General features: G+C 33.1%; 1 protein-coding gene across 2 annotated transcripts in view; it reads left to right on the top strand.

The window, feature by feature from the left end:
• The window catches only part of VPS50 (VPS50 subunit of EARP/GARPII complex), a 105807-nt gene that overhangs the window by 23887 nt on the left and 64209 nt on the right, over nt 1–17711 (top strand). The window contains exons 5-12 of one of the 2 annotated variants that reach the window (XM_010972686.3): nt 998–1051; nt 1856–1926; nt 2691–2808; nt 2890–2925; nt 4068–4150; nt 13546–13588; nt 15215–15313; nt 16719–16859. In XM_010972686.3, coding sequence (XP_010970988.2) covers nt 998–1051; nt 1856–1926; nt 2691–2808; nt 2890–2925; nt 4068–4150; nt 13546–13588; nt 15215–15313; nt 16719–16859 — 645 coding nt within the window. Of the gene's footprint in view, nt 1–997; nt 1052–1855; nt 1927–2690; nt 2809–2889; nt 2926–4067; nt 4151–13545; nt 13589–15214; nt 15314–16718; nt 16860–17711 lie in introns of those variants that run through there. The other variant, XM_074367481.1, reaches the window with a different exon arrangement.

The raw sequence follows: 17711 nt of genomic DNA, 5'->3' as shown, positions 1-17711 counted from the left end.
ACTGTTACCTATTTTAAGATGACTCATCTGGAAAATGAGGAAGCAAGTAACTATTTCAATAGGTTATATAGGAAAAGCACACTGCCTGGCACAGTGCAGACTAACAATAACTACATTATCTATTTAAAAAAAAATAAGCCCAATTTGGTAAAATTACGTGGGGTTTCTGTCTGTACATTTATACAGATTCATATCTATCAAATCTATACTTATCTGCACAAATTCTGAGTGGATTAAAAAACCATGAAAGAGTTAATGCCATAGCTGAATGGGTGTGTAGTGTTTTAGTTCGTTCCCAGTTGACTGGGGAAAGGAGAGCAGACACTCACCAGATACCTTTGGTGTGCCGTGCTTTGTGCTAGACGTGGTCCTGCTTCAGTGTCCTCCTGCAGGGGCCCCTGAAATTGTGAAGTAAGAGCCTCATGTTCTAAACCATTATAATTCTAACTTGCAGACATTAACATTATTCATAGAGGTGACCAAGAAGGCTTTAGACATCTTCATAGCACTCCAAAAAAATGTGTTTCCAATTTTTCAGAAATGGAGGACCAAATTTTATTGTTTGTCTTCCTGTGTGGTACAAAGGATCTGAAGGGTACAAGGATGTTCTCCGTTTCCCAGACGTTGTTTCTGTAAATACAGTTGGTTAAACATTTATTTATCTCATCAAGTTTATCTTTTTAAAACAAATCCTGTGCCCTTAAAGATGGTTACACTTTTGTGTATGTTAATTAAATCTGATAATGATACTCATTATTAATGGTAATAATGACCATTTATTGAGCTTCTGTTAAGGACCAAGCACTGTGCTATATGCTCTACCTCTTTACTAATTTCATAGCCAGAGAAATACGTGTGGCCATAGCATGCCAATATCTGTTGTAGAAGTTATTGGGAAGACTTGTGGAATGTTCTGGAAAATTTTTAAATGTAAAATGTAATAGAAAGCATGAGGCTTTTTCTTTTATTTCCTGTGTTTGATTGCATGTTCTTGTAGGTCTCTAGAAAAGTAGCAGATTTAATCCTTGAAAAACAGCCTGCTTATGTAAAGGTAGGATAATATTTGTTATTTTTAATAGTAACATATTAAACATGTGTAAGTGACTTATATTTGAAATTTGAAATATTTTAATTTATTCTTTTGTCTGTAGTTTTATAGCAACATATTAACTCTATGTGGGTTGTGTCTGTATGTTTTTTCTCTCATTTGGGGGGGAATATACCAAACCGAAGAATTGAAGTAATTTTTATACCTGATTCTAAAGTAATCTATTTGGTTTTCCTAACTTCGGAAAGGCCATTGAAAATTGCTTTTATTTATTTTGTAACTCATAGCTCATCAATGACTGCTCAATCTTTCTTTAAAATATGATAAATATAGAACTGTCTAGCTGAATCTGCCTTTTCATTGGAAAATCAGAGACTTCAAAATCCACTGAAATATCTAACAATGATCAAATGAAGATATTCATTGTCACAGCTTCTTAGCAAACAGAAATCATATTTGTCATATCCTTGGTTACCTCGTGAAGGTCTATTGGGTAGAAACATTGAAATGGATGTATTAGTATTTGTTTACACCCATCTAAAAGAAGTTGGGTCTAGATTTTTTTCACAAGCAATACTGCCTGAATATTTTGTTACATGCTTTTATGAAAATCATTGAAAGTAGTTATTTAAAATAATTTTGTGAAAAATACACCAACAGTATTCAAGTTCAGGTATTCTTGTTGCTACTTTGTTTTCCAAGCAGTCTTTTCTTTGAAACCCACTAAAGTTTTTGTTAGAGAACTACACCAATAAGAAAGAAAAATAAAATGCTTCAAACAGTAACTTACACCGAATCTTTCCATAGGAACTTGAAAGAGTTACCTCATTACAGACGGGTCTTCAGTTAGCTGCCGTTATCTGCACAAACGGGAGGAGGTATTGCATTTGATGTTTTATTCTTTAAGCTGAATAACATTTGAGCAAAACTGGGAAATTATCATTGAATATTGATTTTTCTTTTATTATTATGGCTGTAGTTTCTACAATACCATTCATTGACTGAATTTATATTATGATCTAAAAACTGCCCTAAGAAGGTATGTGGGAAATGTCCGCAAATCTAGTTAGGGGATAAAAATAATACTGTTCTTTTGTATTGCATCAGTGCTTCTCAAACTGTGGTGAAGGACCTGTCTTTTTTTTTAAATCTCCAACTTGTTACAGACTATTATTTTTATAAAATGCAATAAAAAGAAATTACAAGGAAAGTGAATTTTTAAAAAACCAACCAAACACATACAAAACACAGTCTTGTATTTTTCATTATCAGACTCATCAAGCATAAAATTATCATGTTAACTTTTGCTCTGCGTGGTAAAAAACTTTTTTTGTTATTAAGTTCATCAAGCATAAAATTATCTTGTCAGCTTTTGCTTTACATGTTTTAAATGCTTATTGTCAATTTCTGTACTTTCTTGTGACGGACCACTAACAGTTTGAGGATTGGTACCAGTCCACCCACCTTGCTTCAGGTTATGCTGGTTTAGATTGAGCTGTTGAATAAATTTGTTAAATAGTGCTCATAATCCTTAATTTTAAGAGTAATTCAGGATAGTGTCTTATTAATTGCCTAATTGTTCTGGTTGGATAGTGTTCTTTTATATTAGAAAAATTTAACTGTTTATTGTTCACTTTTGCAGACATTTGAATATTGCAAAGGAAGGTTTTACTCAGGCTAGTTTAGGCCTTCTTGCCAATCAAAGGAAACGTCAGTTGCTGATTGGACTTCTGAAATCTCTGAGAACTATAAAAACATTGGTATATATGGGTTACTTTTTAAAAATTAAAGTTTAATTTTATGATTGAAGCAGATTTTACCTTTGATTTTTGTGTTTTCAGCAAAGAACAGATGTTCGCTTAAGTGAAATGCTGGAGGTAAGTTAACAAGGCTTGGAAATTTGGTGACCCTAATGATATTAAATGGAGAATTATTATGAAAAAAATTCAGATGTGCATTTTTCCCAAATCAGTGTATGGTACAAAGAACATTTTTACACATGTAAAGGAACTTGCTCTGGAGCATTTTTCTATTGACATATTTCATTGAGAAAAATTTCTTGGGGAAAGTGTTCGGTTTGTAGCAATGTGGGAAACTTCAGTATCTTTTGATTATATCTGCGCCCAAACAGCAATGAAATTATCTTTTGTATCTAACAAAGTAGTGATTTGAGGAATATGTCATATATTAGTTATGCTTGGTGTCTCATAGACAAGTTGACTTCCTGAGTGAGCCATCTGTTTTCTCTTTGATGCTTTCTTGGCATTCTTTACATACTTCTGTTATAAGATTCACCGAAGCCTAAGGTATTATGTGTGTTTCCCCATAATTCTGGAGCACCTTCGGGTAGGTACTTTGTCATCATCTCAGCATCTGTGGTTTGAATTGCCTTTGTTGAATTTAGATACAGACTTAAGGAACATTTTTTGATGGTTTTCTATATAATCACTCATTACTTCTAAACTATTACTGCTAAACTAGGATTTGAGAATTCCATATGGAAAATTCATTTGGCATCAAATTACTGTTTGGGTGATAAAAATATTGTGAGGCTATTAATGAATATTTCACTTTTCCCCAACTTATTTGTTTAAGAATATTTATGGATTTCTTGGTGGTAGAACTGTTGAATGTTGATTACAAGTAGAATGCATACTGTTTTGGAACATTTTATATAAACACAACTGGAAGAAGATAGCTTAACAGTTAGAGAACTCCTTCCCTCTGAAGCAGCTTACACTTTTAATAGGCTTTATCCACATGTTATGGTCTCAGAGGGCTATTACTGTGTATTTAAGAGAACAGAGTGTTTTTTTCTGTGCATACATTTTAGGCTGGGAGCTAGTTGCTTCGTTATATTTTATTTATCTTACTGTTGACATTATACTCCTCATTTGAGAGGAATTAAAATTTTCTGGTACTGTAACTTTTGGATAGAGTATGAACAGAGATTTATCTTTCTCAGGGGCTTTAATAAAAATGTGTCCAGTTTAATGACTTCTGTCGTTGCTGTCTTAAGGAGGAAGACTACCCAGGAGCTATTCAGCTGTGCCTGGAATGTCAGAAAGCTGCCAGCACTTTTAAACATTACAGTTGTATAAGGTAAGGTCATGTACAACTTTTAAAGCAGACTCTTTTGTCAGTTTTTATATAGGAGTTGTGTAACGTACAATGTTAACAAACATTGCAAGTTAATGTTAAGTGCTGTGTTCTAGCTTGGCGTTCTTGTTTGTAAATGGACAGTACAATAAAATTATAAATAATAATTTTTATAAGGTATGAATGATTGGATACTTTTTAATCCTGCTTCCTGTCACCTCATTGAAACTTTTTTCCATATTTTTTCCCAGTCTTACTGATTTCATTTTTATAGAATAGTTGAGAATAAGTTCATCTGTTCTTGTCTCCATTGCAACTCTTGGGAATTCTTCTGCCTTAACTTTGCCCAGCTTATAAATATTGAGAGTGCTGTTGCAGTTTGTTTTTCAGATCCAGATGGTTCAACTGTTTGGCTCATCATGATAAGGATTCTTTTGGAAAATTTAAATGTGATTTCACTTTCTGTAACAGTCATCTTTGTAATGTTTAAGTGATTGTGCTTTAATGTGTTGTATCTTTTGTTTAAGTATTTATAAAACTTACAATGTAAAAATAGTTGCTGCATCCTTTGCTCTTAGGTCTAATTTCTATTAATGAATTTTGGTCTGCTTAAAATGAAGGTTTTGCATTAGTGGTAACAGTACCTTGGGGTGGCTCTAATCCTGGTGTAATATCCATCGTTCCTCTAAAACCATCAAAAATAATCATACAAACTAAGTAAAATAGTGAACTTGCCAAGTAAACGCAGTTTCATATTAAATTCCTACTTATCCCAGAATGTAGCCCCATAGTCTCTCCTGTATGGTCGGTAAGCAGGATGCACTGATGGTGTAGATGTTGATTGCTAGTATCTGAAAAATAAAAGAATTATGATAGAGTGAAACAGTAATAATAGTTTTGAATGAAACTTGTTCTTTAAGTTGTGCTTAAGTTGTGCTTTAAGTCTGTGCTCTCACATCGTAGGTCTCTGCTGGTATAGGATAAGGGCTAGATATTTTTCCCCTGGGGATGGAATTTTTTTCCATTAGGATCATGCACATTGAAGCAAAACACTTTTTATTTGATTAGGAACACATAGTTGGGTAGTACCAGTGATATTTTGGTTTTATCCATTTTGACAGTGATTAACCGTCACTGTTAAAAACATGATTGTGTCATTTATACTTAATAGGTTGAGAGAATAGAGAATTAGCTCTAGTGTGTTGAATCTATTTGAAAATTTCTAGCCAGGCCTTCTGGATCTGGAAGAAACATAGTGCTGATTTAGTTCATTTTGTGGTGATAAATCTGTTGAATGAGAAAAGCTTATTTATGATTGGCTGAAAATAATTTGGGGAGTTATGCATTTACTAAGTGTTTATTATATGTCGAGTGCTTTGCTTTGGAATTGGCTGTACAGTGATGAGCTGTATGTAATGCAATCAGTATAATCCATGGTTTTCTATAGTGCATAGTCTATCAAGATGGACTCGGGCTGGAGTAGGCACAAGTGGGAGAGGGCTTTAGAGAGGAGGAAGTTGAGCATACAGTGGAAGCATTGGGATCTAATTCTCCTTAGGGGGCCAATACTAAGGAGGCCCTTCGGGAGGAGTTAGCTAAACTAAGATATGAGGGGTTGTGGATATGAGATTACTGGTATCATGGTGAAGTCTTTGTTGCAGAGATGCCAAGCAAAATGATTAAGACCAAAAATGTCCATTGTATTTATAGCAACACAGAAATCAAAGTTGACCTTCTTGAGGACAGATTTGTTTGATGTGTAAGTGCAGGATGAGGAAATTTTATGAAGAGAGAAGTGGAATTGAGGGGGAGAAACCTGAATGTTTGAAAATCGATGGGAAAGAGTACATAATAAAATAGAGAACATAATAATAAATTAAGGTTTTGTAGTGATAATAGCAGAGATTGACTTTGAAAAGGACACCATTCTATTGTAATAGGGAAGAATGAGTCTGGAAATTTGGTGGTTGAAAATTGAGGCAGCAGGTGACATGAGTTGATACTTTATTATTTCCATTAATTAAAATTTTTATTATAGCTTTGCTAAAGTAAATATCTAATTTGATGAGAGTTAATTATAAAAATTATTTTGAAAGAAATTCTTATTTAGGCTTTTTCAAGTTAGCATAAGTTGCCTTCCTAGCACTTTTTAATTTTTATGTATATAGTGGTATGTGGAGGAAGTGTGACTATAGTTATCTGACCTGGTGAGAAGTTTTGAAATGGGAAAGATCTGCAATAATGATTTAAATTAATTATTGTTTTATTTTAGGTCATACAGTATATAAGAGGCATGCTATGTTTACATATTTGAGTCATGCATACAATAAAGAGAAAAGTTTGTTTTATTTTCTGAAAAGAGGTAAAAATACATGCAAAGAATACACACATGAAAATAGGTTAAAAAAAATGTCCCAAGGAATTCATTGTAATGGGATTTTATCTTAGGCTTCCTGGGAAATCTGTTAGAGTTGTGTTTTTAACTTCACGATTTAGTAACTAGGCGGGGTGGCTCAGAGAGCAGAGCTGTTAGTTGGAATTGCTTGGTGGTGATGACAGTCCCTCCACCAGCGATTTCTTCACCCCCATGGACAGCAGTTTCCTTTGTAAGCCACCATTCGTCCTGCCTGACCTAACTCCCTTTTCCCTTCACCTCTTTCTTACTTCATCTGTTTGCTCCTGTTTGGGAGAACACAGGATTGTTCACTTGATTGAAAAATGAAAGAAAACTGGTACCTCTTCAAGTACCTTGTATCTTCCTTGAGATGTGCTGTATTTCAGCATCTTTACTGTAACATCAGTTTTGTTCACTTTTATAACTGACAGGGAACATTTTTGCATTATTTCACCTTTCTTGAGTTGATTGATAGAGTCCTATAGTTGGGATTTACTGAGAGTAAGAATCAGAGTGTGTTTATGTTAAAGTACATCCAATGAAGCATTTAATTTCTTTTTCACTTAAAATTTATCTAAATTAGTTTCAAGAAAAGTTATTTTTAAAAGTCAAAACTGCTTTATTATTTTTTAATTTCATTTGAAAGAAACTACTTGATTGAACCTGAGAGCATGCTGGATTATGCACCGAAAAGTTTGCATACCGTCTGAACTAGTGGGTTGAATACTGTGCTTTAACATAGACACAGGTATTTAATTTCTCATAACCTTTAAAATATCCTGTTATTTTTTTCTCAGAAGGTGATTTTGACAGTTGAATGGAAATTATAGGTTGTAGATCTTCTTCGTCATAGAGCAGTGAGCACAGCTTTTAGGTACAAGTATAGCGGTACCAGGGACTATCCTTCCCCTGTTGACCTTAATTCCTTTCTAGCAAGCTGTGCCTGCTCTCTTTCTCTTTAGACTCACACCAGGGGAACCCAGCAGCCCTGCCTGGAGTAGTGTTGAGCAAGGAGTGTTTCTGCAGGATCGCCAGGCCCTCTTAGCTGGACCCATGTGTTGATCTGGAGTCCCTGTTGCTCCTTCTGCTTGGGCTGAGTTACTGATACCGTGCTGTTCGGCCATGGCGCCATTTCTGACACCGTCTGCATTCCTTATCTTTTATCTCGTTTTCCACTGCCTCCTTCCCCCCACACAGTGCCATTTAAAAATATTGTAAAGTAAAATCTACACAAAACACAGTATTTGAACAAAAGAGTCTTAAACAAAACGTGGAAGTTTTTTTTTCTGCCCCACTCACCATTTCCTTTCCTACTCCCTGGAATAAACCGCTTTTACAGCTTATTAATTTTTTCCTAGTAGATTTCATTGTAATTTAAAATACCACACTACAGTATCTTTATCCTGACTGATCACTGTAGATAGTTGTTGATGCTCTAGTTGTTTACTCCCCATAATAAAAATCAATGAGTTAGGACTTTGATATACTTCTTTTTACTTCTCTTCCTTTCTCCATCTTCCAGGTTTTGTTAGCGAGACTGTTATTTTCACTTGGTCAAGTTTATAACATCTATATTCTTTTCAGAACTATAATTAAATCTTCTCTGTTCTTTCTGATAGGTTAATTTTTTTAGAAGTAACCTAACAGAAGTCATATTTATTATTCTGATTATGTAAATATTATCTGCAGAACTAAGTAGAGTGATTTGACATATTAAAAAAAAGGAAAAATAATCCTTTGTCTCTAAATGAAAATCAGAATCCATTAGTATTTTTTTTAATTTCTCTTCATCATTTTTCACTTTTTTAGGTTCTTCTCAGCTACTGTCATTTCTTTATAATGTTCCTTTTTTGTATATTCCTTTGTCCTGATTTGTTAGTTACTGCCTTGAAACTTTTTGACATGGCGTGCATGGGGGGTAAATTTTCAGATTTTGAAATGATTTAATTTTTTTTCAACCGTGTATGTACTAAATAATTTTTTTTTCATAGAAGATGGAAGGTGTTCCTCAGCTGTCTATTTTGGCCTCCTGTGTCATTGGACCGAGTCTGATGCTATTCTTGTTCTCATTCCACCATAAGTGGTGTCTTTCCTTTAGAAATTTTTAGGATTTTTCTTTTTTGTTTCCTTGATGTTCTAAAATTTCACCAGTCTAGAAAAGTCTTCTGTGTCAGACTTTGACTCCTAGATGCTGAGACAAGAATGGAGTATTGTTTAAGGCTTCGCTGCGTGAGCCGCTGAGTTGCTTGGTATACCAAGAGCTTTTGAAATTTACTTGTTCTCTAGGAGTTTGTAATAACAGGCAATTAATAGGCAGGAATGGGGGATAATACGCCAGTTAAGAGCACAGAATACACAAACAAAAGACCATCAGAGATGTTCAAGCTGTGAATGGCTCACTTCCCATGCCCCTGCAGGAGTGGGAAATAACTGACATTTATAGGAGTGAGAGTAGAAGTGGGACTCTATTAGCTAAGGCAGCACTGACTATACAATAATTCTAAATTAGATTTTAATAAGGTTTTCTCACTAAAGCTTGATTTTTCAGCATTTAAAAATTGAATCATGATGATGGTGATAGTGATTATAGTATAATATTTTAAAAGTTTTGGCCTTTACTGTGTGTCAAACACTGTTCTTGTCATTTTTCTTTCCTTTTCTTATTTAGAAATCACAAAATATTCCCTGGAGGTGTTGTTATTGTCTCTCTTATGGATAAGGACATTGATGCTTTGTAAACTAATTGGCAAAGTCAAGATTTAAACTTAGATCTGTTGGAATGGAGAGCTTGTTCTTAACCACAACTACACTAGACTGTCTGTAGCTATTATGCGCAGTGGAAGCTTGTGGCTAGTAGGCCCATTTTTATTATTCTGCTCTAGTATCTGAGTTATATTCTTACTAGAATTAATTCTATTTTTTCCTAAACCTCTTTCTGCCAGTTGTCTTTGTTTGTTTGTTTATTTTTACTGTATTTATTTGTTTAAGTAAATAAACTAATGAAGTGAAACAAGATTTTAAAAGTAAGTTGAATGCATTAAAAAAATCATAATGTTAAAAATAAATTTCCTTTTGAATTTTTTGTAGATGAGACAACTCAAAAAATTGGGGGATATAAGGTAGCAATGTGATTTGACATTCGGATTGTTTTGCATTTGTTTTTGAGTTTCTGCTTCACTTTTGAGAAAATGAAACTTCAAATTATAATTTATTTGTGATTTGGCTCAATGAGACTAAGAAGTTAAAAAAGCCAGTCAAATGAAAAGATGTTGGCTCTAAATCAGAAATGGGTGAATGAAGTACATTTATACAGTTTTAGTTAAAATAGTCAACTGTAAACACACACATAAATATCCCTCTTTTAATTTTGTTCGGTTGACCAACTAAAATGTCTTCTACTGAACTGTAGCACAGGGTCGGCACAGGGCCTTTGTCTTTAAAGGGCCAGATGATAAATACTTTAAACTTCGCAGGCTGTAAGTTCTCAGGTGCAGCTGTTCGGCTCTGCCCTTCAAGACTGAAAGCAGCCTTGAACGATATGTGAACAAAGGCATGTGGCTGTGTTCCAATAAAGCTTTGTGTAGAAACATACCCTGTTGACTAGATTTGTCTCTTGAGCCTGATCTCTGTTCTGGAAGTACAATTTACAAAGTTTGGAGATGATTTGAACATTTTTAGTATCCTTAGTAATGGACTGTGGGCTTTCTCTGTGATGAACAGTTATGTTCTGGGTTAGGTTGGGGATTTCTGAACAGAGAGAGGACAGAGGTCCGGGTAGATCCAAAGTGACCTTAGGAGTTTGTTTATGGTCTGTAAGAGGTTTGAAGGATCATGTGGACACTTCATGGTACCTCAGGGTTGTTGGTTTAGCTTCAAAGTGTTTGAAAATCAGGTTTTCTCTGAGGTCTGTTGATAAATTATCTGCCAGCAGTGAGTAGATCGAAATCATTGGAATAGACTTCTGATCTAAATTGACTGGAGTTTCCAGGGACCTTGGACATACAGTGTAAACTTAGAAGTATAAATTTTGCTTAAGTATATTCTAGAATTTTTACCACTCTATTGAATCATATACAGAGATGTGGTAGTTGGGTAACTGGTGTTCAGTATATAATAGAATCTTGAAACTTTAGAGCCAGAAGCAGCACTTTAGATCCAGCCTGCTTTGGTGTAGGAACCTAATGCCCAAGGCTATTAAGAGACTTGTCCTAAATCACGTGGCTCATTAATAACAGACCAGGGAAAGAACTTTAAGAGGCTAATTACCTCTGAACCATCTTGTCTTTCATTATGGTCAAATTTGTACAAAATTTTGATTTATATGCAACTTTCTAGGACTTACTTTGCCAGCGTGTATGTCCTAGATCAGCTATTGAAAAGAAAACTTTTAATTATTTATGGATATGTTATCTTTAATATTTTCTGTAGTGACTATAAAAATGACCCCCAAATTGTTTGATTCATTCTGTTCACTTGCAAATAGACTTTAATAGCTTTTAGCCTTTCATCTTAGAACTAGTAGTTTTTTTGACCATAATGTAGCTTCTTTTTAATCCAAATGTTTGTGAATAGGTTCTTTTTATATACTTTGGTTAATGGACTGAAATAACTTGAATTCATGTTTCTAAATGATGGCTGAGGGTTTCTTTAAAGGCTGTATATTTAACATATCCACTCCTTAATCACATTTTTATGTATGTATTTTTAATTAGTAGTAAACTGTTATCAAACTACAGTTTAGATTTTGAAAGCATTTTTAATAAACCAAAATGTTTGATTTCTAGATTTTGTATGTAGAATCTTCTACATACTATTTACATTACCACATTTACATTAATTCTGGATAGGCTCTAGAATCATTTTAACCATAAGTAGATGAAATAGAAACATCTAGATTTATGATAATATTGTAAATAAAAGCTAAGCCCATTTTTTTCTATTAAGAACCTGAAGAAATCATTACTCTCACCAATGAATGAGTTTAGATACATTCCTTTTTTTCCAAACTCAAAATACTCCCTGAAACTCCCAGATAACAGTTGTTAAAAAACTACAAAACCTTGTATATTTTTGGTGTATTAAACTGCATCTTTCACTTGTTCTTACTGTTTTATTTTACTTTTGCCATAAGTTCTTTTGTTAAAATGTTTTTTTCTATGATATTATTTATTTTGTTAGGTATCACAGATCTTTTTTAGTAATGGAATATTACAATTCAAATAATACCAGTTTCTTTTAAACTGACCTAGGGAGAATTAAAGGGGAAAAAATCAGATTCAATTACATATCTTAAGTGTATAACTCAATACATTTTTACAAGGTGAACATAATAGTGTGATTACCTCCCAGAAGTAGAAATAGAACATTTCTAGTGCTCCGGAAACTTCCTTCATGCCCTATTCCGATCATTATTCTCTCACGGTAACTAACCACTTTTCTGGCTTCTGTCACTACAGTTAGTTTTGCCTATTTGAACTTTATGTAAATGGAATCATACAGTATGTACTTTTTAAACTGACTTCTTCTGTCCAGTATTATGTTTTTGAGATTCAGGTGATGCATTCTCATTGCTATAGTATTTCATCATGTAAAATACATAACACTTTATTAATCCATTTAATTGTTCATAGACAGTTGGGTTCTTTCAAGTTTTTGCCTGTTACAAATAATACTTTAAGGATTGTGTATGCATTTCTGATAGGTCCATGTCTAGGAATACTGGGACATAGAGTTAGCATGTGTTGAGTTTCAGTAGATGTTAGTTTCCAGTGAGATTGTCAGTTTCCCCTTCCTCCAGCACTGAATTGAGTCTTCCATTTACTCTGCATCCTTGCCAACATTTTTTTGATGTCATTTGAAATTTTTTAAGAAATTTGTTATGGTGTCTTATTGTAGTTTTAATTTGCATTTCCTGATTGCATACTGGAGTGTTTTGGCCAATTGGATATCTCCTCTGTTGAGAATCTTCTCAAGGCTTTTAACCTTTGTTCTTTCTTGGCTCTGTTGATTAGTTTTATGTATCCATATGTTGGTACCAGTGTCTTATTGCTATAACTTTATACCTATTTTAGTTCTCCAACATTGTTCTTCAAAGTATTCTTGACGAGTCTTAGCCCTTTGAGTTTCCAGATAAATTTTAGAAGCAGCTTGTCCGTTTCTACATTAAAAAAGCCTGCAGGAATTTCAATTCATTTTTTTCTATTTTCAATTCATTTTATTCTAGGAGATCATTTTGTTGAGAAATGATACCAACTGTATTGAAGGTTTTAGTTTGTTTTCATGGTATATACCTCTTTTGTTAAGTCTTTATTTTAGCTTAATTTTGTATTGTATATTTTTTATTAGATTTGTTCCCAGCTATTTTTTTTTGCATTGTCATTTTAAAAAATTCATTGTCTAATTCTTTGTTCCTGTTATATAGAGCTTAGTTTTATTTTTGACATTTTACTTTTCAGCTGTATTACATTATTATTTCTAAAACTTGCTATCAGTATTTAATTTTTGAATTCTTAGTTTATCTGTAGATTCTTCAGGATTTTTTCCCCTTGCAATCCTGTTTTTGCTAGTAATCCATCCTTCTCTTCTCTTTTCTCTTCTCTTCTCTTCTCTTCTCTTCTCTTCTCTTCTCTTCTCTTTCTTTCTCTCTCTCTTTCTTTCTTTCTTTCTGAGCAATGTAGGCTTTACTGAAGATTTTTGTGGGGAGTTACAAGAGGTAGTTTACATTACACACACCATGGCAAATATTTTAGATTTTTCTATTCCCTATTTCATTAATATTTCTATCCTTTCTAAAGTCCTTCCTCGATATTTCTTTCTTTTTAATTCTTTTCGTTTTATTTATATTTCTTTCCTTATTGCACTGTCTGTAGAATCAGCAGTACAACTTACTGCTCATACTGTTGATCTGTCAATTTATTAATTATTTATTCAACTAGTATGTATTTGTTTAACACTTGGTCTTTTTTAAAGATATATACACCTCATTCTCTGTTTTATTTAACAGTGAACTGAATTCAAAGCTGCAAGATACTTTAGAACAAATTGAGGTAAGAGATTATATCATAAATTAAATGACTTTTTAGAAGTTTTTGAATAGCATAGACGCACCCTATGTTTTCACTTTGATTTTATAACCAGTGTTTCTAGATCACTATACTCTGTGCTTTTCATTTGGAATATCTGTGCATGGTCAAGTTAATGTTAATTTACTTGTACTCTCAATAATACTTTTAGAATTATGGGATCTGAAAAGAGAGCTTGAAACTATTTCCATATCTAGAAAGATTCCAAAACTTCTAGTCATCAGTATGTTCTCATGTAAATTATAGCCAGAATACTTACCACGTATTCATTATTTTTAAATTGTTAACTACTTCTTTTTAATTTACTGAATGTAAGAATAATTCATTTAAGAATAATTACTTAACACAGAGAAAAAAATGTGACAATGAGTGTGTATATGTCCATGAATGACTGAAAAATTGTGCTGAACACTGGAATCTGACACAACATTGTAAAATGATTATAAATCAATAAAAAATGTTAAAAAAAAGAATAATTACTTAAGTTCCTAAACCTCATAATAATATCTCATATAGTTCATCAAAAATGTAGAAACTGGAAAGGAAAAGATATGTCATTATCAGCATAAAGTCTTGCTTTTCCTCCAACATTTATTCAGAGTTCATCTCTTTCCTTGTCAATCTTTGCAAGCAGGGTGTTCATTTTGATGTATTTAGTAAGAATTATTTGGTTTCTTCTGGTATTTCACTCTATTATTTTCCTGATAAGAGTACTGATAAAAATTGAGGATGGACTTTCAAATGACCTTTTGTGAAAGAAGTTTTTGATCATAAATGCCGTTATTTCTTAATTGTAAAAATGACAATTTATTTGATAAACATAAATATAGCCTCTTTGGAAATCTCTTTGGTAAATAATTATCTGAATATTTAATGAGCTTTCTTTTGAAACCTCGGTTTTCTTTACTTAATATTCAATATTATTTTGTACTTAGGTAGAAAATTATTATTTTAAAATGAAATCATTGGAGTAGAAACCCATAAACAAAGTTGATACATTTAAATGTAATTGATACAGGGTGGGAATGTGTATAGCTCAGTGGTAGAGTGCATGGTTAGTATGCATGAGGTCTGGGGTTCAATCCCTAGTACCTCTATTAAAAAAATAAATTTAAAAAAGTAAATATAAATGATACACCTTGAGGTACATACTTTTAAGGTCAATGTGGTTTTGTTGAGAATTAATTTTCAGTGGTTACAGAGGAATTATTTTATTATTTTTCAATAGTTACGCAAATTCAGTTTATATAATTGTAAGATTTTAGCAGATGCTTGAGGAAATAGAGTTAAGTAAAAATGAAACAAAATCCCTTTAAATGCTATTATAATTGTGTCCCTTGAAACACTAGGCATGGTTTTTTAAAAAAAACTCACATATTAATAACAGCAGTAAACTTGAGTATAGTTGTGTTAAGAATGATAATTTATTTATATTTTTCTTTAAATTTATTTTTGACTGTTAAATCCAGTGTGATAGTAAATGTGTTTAGGTATTGATTAAAAGTAAGACATTGGTCTTAATATTTTCTTCTTATTACCTTGAAAACATAATTCCTTAACCACCTCTTGCCTCCTCTTTTAATTACATAGGAACAGTTGGATGTTGCTCTGTCCAAAATCTGTAAGAATTTTGATATTAATCATTACACTAAGGTTCAACAAGCTTATCGACTTCTTGGGAAAACACAGGTTAGTTTTGAAAGGATGTTTTCTTTTTTATTAATCTGGAATCTCTTGATCTTCACGATTGCTTTAGTTTGAATATTATCAATGTAATGTGTTTAAAAAGTTTCATTTAACAAACAAATTTTGTGTTATATTAACAGTAGTAACATTGTTCACATAGGCTCGTAGTGTGTGTAATGTGATTAAAATATTATAGTTTGTTTTGAACTATGAGGGACTTGTAAGGTTTAATATTTTCACTATTTTATGTAGGTTTTAGAAAGTATAAGATAATTCAGTGGGAGAGGATTGTAGTCTCTTTAACCTCAGCTCTTGGTCCTGAATGAGAACTTCTTAATTTGGAGCCTCATGGTTCCTAGATGGCCTAGCATGACTCCCTCAAAGTAGTATGTGAACTTTTGTGCAGTGTGTACATTTGTTGTAAAACAGGTTTGTTGCATTTATCAGATTTTTCAAAGGATCGTGTTATCCCTAGAAGGTTCTCACTACTCCCATGATGCATGCTTTACATACTCTTACTACTTGAGGGGTTCCTTGGAAAACTTGAAGTAATGGTCATAGTTTGAAAGTTAACTATACCTTCTGCATGTACAGGATTATACATTTTTTTATAGAACATCTAAACATGATAGAGTAAATGTTTACTTCTCTTAAATAGTCTCCTGTTTTAGAAGGAAATTTAAGACTTTACCAAGCCATTTAAACTCCATTTACATTTTATAATATGAATAAGGAAATCTGATTGTTTATTGTACTTTATTAATTTTTATATCTTAAGCTATACTTAGGGCAAAATACGAGAAGGAAGACACTTGATAATTTTGAGGGACATGTTTGAAAATGCTTGAAAATACAATTATAACTTCTAATTTCCTTCATTAGATGAACTCTTTTCACTCATTAAATATTTATTGCACCTACTGTGTGCATTGCTCCAGGCACCTGGATATTGGCCCCTGTGTATCTTACCTTCTAATTAGGGAGGCAGACATTAAAGAAATAAATAAGTGTAGGTGGACAGAATGATGAAAATTACTGATTTATATAGGATAGTCAGGAAAGACTTCTGCAGTGACCATTGAGAATCCTGAGCAATGTAAGGTAATGATGGCAGGGGATCCCAAGATGTGATTATGCATAACATATTTGTGAAAGGGCAGGTTGGGTACCAGTCATAATACAGAGCAACAGAATAATATTTGCCATTCAGATTGATCTTCTGTGGTATGATGTTGTGATTATCTGAAGGGTTATTTGTAAATAACACTTCAATTAGAATTCTGTGAATAATAGTGATCTTTGTTCTGTTGCTAACATTGGTAAAGATTTTTCCTGTGCTTTTCAAATCTCTTGAAATTCAGTTATTTTACTAATATGAGATTATGTTGTATGTTTTTTCTTTCCATAGACTGCAATGGATCAACTTCATATGCACTTCACCCAAGCCATTCATAATACCGTGTTTCAGGTTGTTCTCGGTTATGTGGAGCTATGTGCGGGAAACACAGACACAAAATTCCAAAAGCTGCAGTACAAGGACCTCTGTACAGTATGTTATAACTTAATTACTGTTCATATGAATCTTATTTAGTTTTTAAATTCACATTCCTTTTTTCCTAGCACCTGCTATTTGAAGATGCTGCTAAAGTAAAAACAAATATATTTGCCAAAAGTTTTTTTTCTCCCGTATTATTCTTTTCCTCAAAGAGAAACTGGAAGATTCAGTCACACAAATGGTAAAGGTTGATGAGATAGTACAGACTTGTGAAGTTGCTTCTAAATGGACTCTACCCTCTTACAGCTTCTTTTACCCTTTTCCCTCAGGCTCTTAACTCTTCTATGATAGCATTTATGGTGCTTTTAAGCAATCACCTTGGTTGATTTACCATATATACTTTCAATCAGTCTTTTTCTTGTGTATAAATTCTATTTCTGTCAGCCTCTGTAACCAGTTTTTCTATGTCATTCTTAAAGAAACAGGTCTATAGATAATATAATCCACAGATGGGAAGTGAACTGAGTTGGGTTCTGTTTTAGAATTGTTCTGCTGGTGGATTGATGTAGAGTGTGAGGAAAAGAGAAGGATGAACAGCTGGGAGAATGGTGGCGTTGTCTGCTTTTACAAGGAAGACTGGTCTGCTGTGGAAAATCATGAATTCTGGTTGATGCCTAATAACATTCAAGTGGACTTATTGAGAAGGAGGTTGGATAAAAAGCATAAGGAGAACAGAACTAAAGTTATAGATTTGGGGATCTTCAGTATCTAAGTGGGTTTTAAGCCATGACACTGGATAAGAAAATTGGGGAAAAGGGTGTAGGTAAGACAGGAGGGCCTTAGGCTTTGTAATATTCAGGGATTGTGTAGGGGAGGAGGGACCAACAGAAAAGTCTCAGAAAGAGC

This window comes from Camelus bactrianus, chromosome 7 (genome assembly GCF_048773025.1).
Source record: "Camelus bactrianus isolate YW-2024 breed Bactrian camel chromosome 7, ASM4877302v1, whole genome shotgun sequence".
NCBI lineage: Eukaryota > Metazoa > Chordata > Mammalia > Artiodactyla > Camelidae > Camelus > Camelus bactrianus.
The sequence above is the reverse complement of the archived record's forward strand: the minus strand, read 5'-3'. Positions and strand labels throughout refer to the sequence as shown.